The 10000-nt window shown below is 47.4% G+C and overlaps 1 protein-coding gene across 1 annotated transcript in view; it reads right to left on the bottom strand.

The window, feature by feature from the left end:
- The window catches only part of LOC130126676 (neuronal PAS domain-containing protein 3), a 508822-nt gene that overhangs the window by 117605 nt on the left and 381217 nt on the right, over positions 1–10000 (bottom strand). The window contains exon 6 of the mRNA XM_056296287.1: positions 5274–5454. Within this exon, the coding sequence (XP_056152262.1) occupies positions 5274–5454 (181 nt within the window). The remainder of the gene's footprint in view (positions 1–5273; positions 5455–10000) is intronic.

The following is a 10000-nucleotide window of genomic DNA, read 5'->3' as shown; positions in this document are numbered from 1 at the left end:
CAAGGAGTAGAGGTGACGAAGGCATATGAGTTTAAATACCTGGGGTCAACTGTTCAAAGTAATGCGGAGTGATAAAAAGTGTGCAGGCAGGGTGGAGTGGGTGGAGAAGAGCGTCAGGAGTGATTTGTGACAGAAGGGTACCAGCAAGAGTTAAAGGGAAGGTTTACAAGATGGTTGTGAGACCAGCTATGTTGTATGGTTTGGAGACAGTGGCACTGATGAAAAGACAGGAGGTGGAGCTGGAGGTGGCAGAGATGAAGATGATAAGATTTTCATTGGGAGTGATGAAGGAGGACAGGATTAGGAAGGAGTATATTAGAGGGACAGCTCAGGTTGGACGGTCTGGAGACAAAGCAAGAGAGGCAAGATGGAGATGGTTTGGACATGTGTGGAGGAGAGATGCTGGGTATACTGGGAGAAGGATGCTGAATATGGAGCTGCCAGGGAAGAGGAGAAGAGGAAGGCTAAAGAGGAGGTTTATGGATGTGGTGAGGGAGGACAGGTGCACCAATAGTCATACACTAAATATTACCACAACATCCATATGGAGGTGTTCAGTCAGAGATATGCTATCTGATTTAGTCATTACATCTAGTTAGTCATTACTTCAGCTAGTCATTACTTCTAGTTAGCCATTACATCTAGTCCTTTGTGCCTGCAGCTTTTCATTCCAGCTGATTTCACTCTGTATGGATGAGTAACTGACACATGGCGACTGAATGAGAAACATGGTTGGAAGCTGCTGGTCTGTTTCTCACGGCGATGGTTTTCAAACCATGGGCTGGGACTTACAAGTGGGTCACAGCAGTGGCCGGCAGGGTCCCCTGTGTTCCCGTGAATGAGCCTGTGTATAAAACTACAGAAAACTACAGTACTACCACAGAAGATACTTGCAAGTATGCTGACTGAAGTAACTTCACTCTCACATATGTGACGGTCTGTAGTGAACCCTGGTCTGTACACAGATAGAGAGTGAAGGAAAGAGCGAAGGAGAGAGGAGAGAAGGGTGGAGGGACAGACAGAGGAGTGACAGATCGAGGGAGGTTTAAGAGGAAGGAGTGATGGAGGGAGGGAGGAGGGGGAGAGAGGGATGGAGGAGAAAGATGGAGGATGTCTGCCCTTTGTCCTGCAGTGTGAGACGTGTGTAATGAGTGTTTGTATTCACACATAAATCACAACACTGCTCCATTACAGACACACCTCGCACGCCCGCTCTCTCTCTCTCTCTCCCTCTCTCGCTCCATGTCTCTCTGTTATGTTCAACCTCATTCCTTCAACTCAATGAGCGGCATTCTGACTTTGCTTTTTTGATTAGTATGTTTTATATTATATGATTTTCACATATTATTTCTTTATCATAGTTGTATAATACATGTGTAATTACATGTCTCTTTCTCTATTTTTCTGTCTTGTTCTCCTTTTCTGTCTTATGTTCTCTATTAGTTTATGTTCAACCTCATTTGTACAACCTGACAGTCTTCATTTTGTTTGTACTCTTTTCATTATTCTGTTGTGTCTATATTACACTGTGTCATTATTTTGGTTGTATTGCATGTCTCTCTCTCGCGCGCTCTCTCTTTCTGTCTGTCTGTCTCTCTCTTTTTGTGGACAAATTAATATTGGGGAGCATTTCTGCACATTCATACATGTCCCTGAATCCCCTTTCTCCCTTTTCTCTCTCTCTCCATCCTGTCTGTCAGCCGGGGTGATGCGCCCCCTCATGGTTTGACGCACGGTGGGGGGAGGGAGGAGGGGAGCGGGGGTGAACATTGGTGGGATGTGAAGGAGAGAGAGTCAGAGAAAAAGAACAAAATCACAAATGTGGAACTCCAATTAATTTAAAGCCCCCCCCTATCAGGCCTGGATAAAGCGGCAGCAGATCTCATTACTGAGCGTCTCTGAAGACCCCCGGCCGCCGCTCAGCCAATCTTCCCCTTCTTGTTTGAACAGGCTGATGAACTGAGGGACTGGATGGATATCGAGTCATTTTGTTTAATTTATAAATGGATTTTCCCCTAATACTTAAATTATCAGCAGAACACTGGAGAGAGAGCAAGACAGAAGAGAGAGAGAGAGAGAGAGAGAGAGAGAGAGAGAGAGAGAGAGAGAGAGAGAGAGAGAGAGAGAGAGAGAGAGAGAGAGAGAGAGAGAGAGAGAGAGAGAGAGAGAGTCATTGCCAATATTATTTTGGAGGTATGGTGTTTTTACAGGTTCTGATATCTTATCCAAACTAAAATGAACTCGCATCTAAACATCAACCGACCAAAGCAAACGGCGGCCATCGTGCAGCACACCCAGTGTGTTGGATGGGGACACACCTGCAGACACGTCATTCTGCACATGTGTGTTATGAGTACTGGACCAGTGAACTATCAGAGGTGGGACCAAGTCATTGTTTTCCAAGTCCTAAACAAGTCATTATGCACTATTTATCACATTTAATGACATTTCAAAATGTTAACAACATGCAAGTCATGAATGCTTTTTAAACTGTGTATTTGTTGGGGATCTCTTCAAAGTGGACCTGTATTTAGTGAGATGAGGAATTGATTGGCTACACACTTTTTAAAAGCATTTTATCTTTGGGCTTGGGTACCGAGTCTTTCAGTCACTGGTGTCAGAATACAAGTCGAGTTGCAAGTCTGTTTCAATGTTGTCAAGTTCAAAGTCATCAAATTTGTGACTTGAGTCTGACTAGTGTAACAGCTCGGTCCGTGTTACTTGGCTTAAGAGGAAGACAAGTCAAAAACTCACAGTCACGTGGATACTGGGATTTTCACAGTGCTCGTCGTTTATGGCTATTACTCAAATCAACCTTACCAAGCCCTGTTGTATGGCTACTATTGCAACATACATGGACAATAGAGGCCACACATAACCTAAATGTTACTCTTGACTTGAGAGGTAAAAAGTAAAACAGGAGCTAAATAACATGCGTCCATTCACAGTACCCCTGCCACTGAACTAACTCGAAGAATACAAGGCGCTGTCTGATGATGTTGCTTCTCTTGTATCTAGGCAAGTATGTTTTAAAGGTACATTTCTCAATTTCGACTGTTACACTAGCGTCCAGGTCCTCTAACCCGAGTCCACACGCGGACAGTTTGTCCTAGTATGCTAACATGTACCTCAGCTAGCTAGGTTAACCAAGCATATTTCTGCCCACTGTGGGAATCGATCCGGGGTGTACCGCACCACAAGGCAACATCGCTAACTGCTCGACTCAAGGGGGCCGACCCCCAGCGATCGGCCAGTGAGTCTTTTTGAAGGTTACAGTGGTCACCCTCTCCTGGAAGCGTGCCCTCGCACTTTGTTATTCCCGCACTCCGAAGAGACTTTTGAGGATCTCCACACTTCCAGATCCCACCGCTGCCACCAATGTAACTGGGGATATTTCCATCCGCTGCAGGATTCGATTCAGGGTATACTGCACCACAAGGCGACATCGCTAACCGCTCGACTACAGGGGGCCGGCCCCCTGGCAATTGGCCAGTGAGTCTTTCTGTAGGTTACACTAGCTTAGTATCAGCTAGCTAGCTTGTAACAGGTGTTTAAAATGTGTTTAGTTTTAACAATTAGCGACTTCAAAGTTCAGAGTAGAGTGTGTCATATACAGTATTTGAAGTAAAGACTAACTTTAACAACATAATATGTCATGTTAAAACTAGGGCTGGGACTTTAACGCGTTAATTCGACAATTATAGGGAAAATAACGGCGTTAAAAAAACTAACGCATTTTATCGCATTTTATTTTACCCTCCAGTCAACACTGAACGCTTCTCAGTGCACTCGTTTCTGGCATACAGATTATACCGATGCACCGAGTGACGTCAGTCAAGCGGAAGGTGCAGTAGGTCAGGCTAACAAGTTAGTATGCTAACAACAGATGTGATGGACGACACCGCGTTGCTTAGCTCTGTGGATGGGAAATTTACGTTTAAAAACCGGTCGGATGGAAGCCTAGATAAGAGCACTGTTGTTTGCAGACTCTGCAACAAAGAGTTTGCATTCCACCGCAGTCATTCAAGCCTCCGGTACCAGCTGAATGCGAAACACGTTGCAGCTAGTACCAACACCGGAGCTAACGCTAACGCTAGTGATCCTAGTACAACCAAGCAGAGTCGCCCACCGACTCTCCACCAGATGACGGGTTTCAAAGCCAAGATGAGTAAGTCCACGTCTGATAAATTAACAAACTCACTGGTGAGATGGATTGCTGTGGACTGTAGACCACTTTCAGTGGTAGAAGATCAGGGGTTACAAAAAGTACTGTGTTTACAAAACAAACTTGTTTTGAACAAAATAAACAGGATTTTGTTGTTTAAACTAATGTATGTGTCTATTCATTGATTTAGTCATCTACCAAGACCTGTTTGAATTGAAAAATGTTGCTTCTGGTGTCAAATATTGATATGCGATTAAAATGCGATTAATTAGGATTAATTAATTACAAAGCCCATAATTAATTCGATTCATTTTTTTAATCAAGTCCCACCACTAGTTAAAACATTTAAAACCTTTTTAGTGGGAACTTTTAAAATGTTTCTTTTTGGTCGTGAAGATTAAGTTAAAAGTCATGGCGAGGTCATGGAAAACTCACTGAAAACCACTGGTGAAAAAGTGTCTGTACTCTCTTAACTGCCACATACATGACTAATCACACTAATGTATAAGGCTGTCTTCTTCCTCCTTCTCCTCCTCCTCTCCTCCATAAGACCCTGACCTTCTCTCTCTCCTCTCCCCCTTTGTCTCTCTCACCCACACCTACATCTCTCCATGACCTTTTCTCCAAACACCTCCATCTCTCTTCATCACTCACTCTTTACCTGACCTTTACCTTCCTCCTCCTCCTCCTTCTTTTGTCTCTCTCTTTCGAAATCTATCCATGAATATCATCCTCTCTTTCTCCTCTATCTACTTTATTTGGTTCTCTCCTCCTCTTCTCATTTTCTCTTCATTCCTCCCTTCCTCCCATCCTGATCTCAGTGGTTCTCAAAGCGAGGTCCAGGGCCCCCCCGAGGCTCATCAAGTCCCCGAGAAAGACAAGAAGCATTTTACTTTTCCGTCGTTTCACAAACTGCATCTGCTCACAGCAGATGAAAACATGAAAACTATAGACGGATGATGGTGACACGGAATGGACAGAATTTAGAGATGAAAATACGCAGAAACAAAACTACCGTTTTCAGACTGACGTGCTTCATCTTTGATGACGGAGGCAATGTCATATCTTATCTGTTCATCCATCCATCCCTCCCTCCCTCCTTCCCTACCTGGTTCGGGGGTCTCGGAGTGGGATGAAGAGGAGGCTGAGGAGGCACCGTCTTCATTGACAGCTCCCTGGGACAGAGATAGACCTCGGCCAGGAGGGAGCTTCATCCCAAGCTGCTCCGCCATTTCCACGTGATCGCCGGGATGAATGTAGTCGAACACACTGCTGCCCGTCAGCTCCACCTAGACACAAAGAGAGAGGCTTTTAGTTTGTGTGGTGTGTGTGTGTGTGTGTGTGTGTGTGTATGCCCATAATTGTGGATGTAACTTAACTTGATATGTATAACTTGAAACTTTTCACCCGTTTGCTGGTAGGTGCAGGTGAAAGTTTGTTGACAATTCTGTGCATGTGGTTGACATTTATCCATGGTAAGTCTTGCAGGCATCGCAAAAAATATGCCATTGTCAATAGCACACGCCAACAAACAGGAAACTGGTATGACCGCTGCAGTAGAAACCAGAAGTCAGTGGACTAGTTATGCGCAGGGCCGATTCTGTCTGCCACCAGGCATGATTTTTCCTGGCAAATTGATTTACGGCACAGGAAGTGCGTCAAAGTAAGGATGACTGTTGTACATTCAAGAGTTTGAAGATCGTGGTCTGTTGGTATGCACGAGTTGCTCACGTCTGAATAGACAAGAAATAAGTGTACGCTTGTAATTGACAGAATTCAAGTGAAATTAACAAGTTATGCCCAAAAATAAAGTGGAGTCAGTAATAGGTGGCATAACTATCCATCTATCCATCCAATGGGCGGCACGGTGGCCCAGTGCATGTTTGCATGTTCTCCCCATGTCTGCGGCGGGTTTTTGCTGGCTGCTCTAGTTTCCCCCACCATCAAAAAGACATGCATGTTAGGGTTAGTACTCCTGTCTGTGCCCCTGACAGAGGTATGGCAAGACTAACTGGAGTTGGTCCTCGGGTGCTGCACGGCGGCTGCCCACTGCTCCTAGCTACACAAATAGGATGGGTTAAATGCAGAGCATAATTTCCCTATGGGGATCAATAGAGTTTATCAAAATCAAATAAAATCAAAATCAACCACCCTGTAGCGGAAATGGCGGACGGTGGAACGACCAAAGTGACAGTGGAAACTCTACCCGGCAAGAGAAAAAGAACCCGGTTGATGGAGGAGGCAAAGAAGGTGAAGCGGGAGAGTGACAGAAACAGAGGTTAAACAAGACTGAACCTGGGACGGGCATTCACTCAATGGAGAAAGCTCCAGGACTCGAGAAGGCTCCAAACCAACATCCAGTTGGCATTCTCTCTACTGGATCTGGAAGTGACACAACCCACCTACTTATTAATACTGCCGGATTAATACTGGCCAGGCTCAGGGGCGTTTCCAGGATTTGAGGACATTGGGGAATAGCCCAGACTATTGTAGGGTCATTCTGGGGCCTCCCCCAGAATGTTTTTTTTTTAAATTACAAACAAGCTCTATTTTGACGCTTTTTATGCACTCTGGCACCTTATTTACATTCAAAGTAAACGTCTTAATCATTGAAAATTTGAAATATGCGCCTGAAAAACTGTTGTTTACTCTCTAGATTGATTATGAATTGTGATGTTGAAAATATTAGTAGTTATGGATAATTAGTATTGAGTAGAAGCACAACTGCTATCATTAAACATTTCTTGACACGTTACAGCACCAGACTAGAGGAAAAAAAGTTAAATGTATTTATGTTAACATTAGTTTATTGGAATATTAAATTTTCGTTCACTTACTCACACACCCACAAACAGGGTTTATTTACGAGAAAACCCTGCTTAAGGTCAACAAAAGTATGCTGTGGGATCAGTATGGCCCGCTAGCTAAACGGCGCCTACGCTCATGATGAAGAACTAACTGGAGGTGCCCAACCCAATTCATATTGTAGCGGATTCAGGGGGGGGGGGGCATCCGGGAACCGCCGCAGCCGGGACGCGAACCCGCGTCTCCCGCACCACAGGCGACTAGTTAACCAGTCGACTCAAGAGTCCGACCCGTTAGCCAAGGGCCAGCGAGTCAACTCATTCGCGGCCGTGGCAATGTCATAAACAACAGCCAAGTTCAACCACTATTTGAAAGTTACTACACAGGCTGAGTAAGTTCTTACCCTTCCTTCTCTCTCGGAAAACCCCCAAAAGATCGAGTTGCTGTCTCTTCCTGCCTGCGCGCCCCGCCATTTCTCCTCCACTCGTCTCTTCCCGCTTTAACTTGTGTCACGTGACTCCGCGCTGACCATCAGACCCGCCCACCCACGCGCGCGCACGCACGCGGAGTTAGTGTAGAGCGCTGCATTGATGTGGACAGGCTGTAACGTGACGACGCCTGTCGGACAGTCACACACGTTCCGTTCTGCTGTGGGGCTTCACGCAGGCTTACGTTTAAAACGATATCCGGGGCCACGCTCAACACGAGCGAGTCTTCATTCTTGTTCTGTCGTGCTACACGTTGTTCAGCAGCTACGTAAATTAACAGCGTCCCTAGCGGCTACGCACCGTTACTACACACCACAACGCCGATGGCCAGGCTGCTAATAAACGGTTGTCTCTGCGACAACGGCACAAGCAATAAAAACACTTGCAAACGTGGGGGGGGGCGGGGGGCGGGGAGCAGGGGGGGGGGGTCTGTCTACAGCCGCTTTAACGTCATCCTGCACTAAGACAATGGCCACTACGTAAATGAATGAATGGAGAGAGACTGAGAGATGACAAGTGATCTTCTACCGCCAAACCATAAGCAGCCAATAGCATATCGATTTCCATATTCTTCTAAAAATGCCCGGCCGCGATTGGCCATCATCCATCCATCCATCATCCATCATCCATCCATCCATCCATCCATCCATCCATCCATCCATCATCCATCCATCCATCCATCCATCCATCCATCCATCCATCCATCCATCCATCCATCCATCCATCCATCCATCCATCCATCCATCATCCATCCATCCATCCATCCATCCATCCATCCATTATCTGAACCACTTATCCTGCTCTCAGGTCGCGGGGATGCTGGAGTCTATCCCAGCAGTCAATGGGCGGCGGCGGGGAGACACCCTGGACAGGCCGCCAGTCCATCACAGGGCTGACACACACACACACACACACACACACACACACACACACACACACACACACACACACACACACACACACACACACACAGACTCTGTGTCCCCGTCCACAGGGTTGGTGGTTGTGTCAGGAAGGGAACCCGACGTAAAATGTTGCCAAATCATCATGCGGATTGACAAGACCATACCGGACCGGTCGAGGCTCCATACCAGACCGGTCGAGGCTCATACCGGATCGGCTGAGGCTCCATACCGGATCGGCTGAGGCCCGGGTTAACAATGGCCACCATTGGTATGTTGGCCATCGTCTCAAAAAAACATAAAATCCGCTCTGACAACCCTGAGAAACACAGAACAAGCGGAGAGAAGAAGATGGCCTCAAACCACTGGTTCGTTAAATGAAGAATGACTTCATCTGACGCTCCGGAATTCATCTCCCCCTACGGGGTAACATGAAATCTCTCAGATTGATGGTGGTACCTGTAATATGCTTTAGCTCACCCCCCCCCCTCCTAAATATATCATCTTACATTGTTGACAGACTCACACCAGATTCTCTCTTGGGGAACTCGTCATTTAGTACATGATGAGGAGCCCACAGAGGAAGGTGGTCTTGTCTCCTGGATTTCAGGTGATATATTGAGATCTTCATATAAAGCACACAGCGGCGTGGTCACCAGGTTGGGAGGAGAGGTAGGGGCCGGTCTGGATCCAGGTGGAGGAGGCACGTGAGGCAGCGTCACCCTGCTTTGGATGTTTTTAATACAGCACCAACACAAGTGAACGGTCGGCCCATCGTCCCCATTACACGGATGCTGCAGGGCAGATGGGAGAACTTGGACTTTACACATCTCCACAGGCCCGTCTGTGGGACGCCCAGTGAACACACCGTAAAGCAGCACTGAAGGACTTCCAACTGGCCATCAGTCAAATCCCTTTCCCACCCCTCACTAAACCCCCCACCTCACTAAACCCCGCCCCTCACTAACCCCCCACCTCACTAAACCCCTCCCCTCACTAAACCCCCCACCTCACAAACCCCGCCCCTCACTAAACTCCCCACCTCACTAAACCCGCCCCTCGTTAAATCCCTCACCTCACTAAACCCCCCACCTCACTAAACCCCGCCCCTCACTAAACCCCCCACCTCACTAAACCCCGCCCCTCACTAAACCCCCCACCTCACTAAACCCCTCCCCTCACTAAACCCCCCACCTCACTAAACCCCGCCCCTCACTAAACCCCCCACCTCACTAAACCCCCCACCTCACTAAACCCGCCCCTCGTTAAATCCCTCACCTCACTAAACCCCCACCTCACTAAACCCCCCACCTCACTAAACCCCGACCCTCACTAAACCCCTCACCTCACTAAACCCCCCACCTCACTAAACCCCCCACCTCACTAAACCCCGCCCCTCGTTAAATCCCTCACCTCATAAACCCCCCACCTCACTAACCCCGCCCCTCACTAAACCCCCACCTCACTAAACCCCGCCCCTCAGGTAACCCCCACCTCACTAAACCCCGCCCCTCACTAAACCCCCACCTCACTAAACCCCTCCCCTCACTAAACCCCGCCCCTCACTAAACCCCGCCCCTCACTAAACCCCCCACCTCACTAAACCCCGCCCCTCACTAAACCCCGCCCCTCACTAAACC

Source organism: Lampris incognitus, chromosome 16 (assembly GCF_029633865.1).
Source record: "Lampris incognitus isolate fLamInc1 chromosome 16, fLamInc1.hap2, whole genome shotgun sequence".
Taxonomy (NCBI): domain Eukaryota; kingdom Metazoa; phylum Chordata; class Actinopteri; order Lampriformes; family Lampridae; genus Lampris; species Lampris incognitus.
The sequence above is the reverse complement of the archived record's forward strand: the minus strand, read 5'-3'. Positions and strand labels throughout refer to the sequence as shown.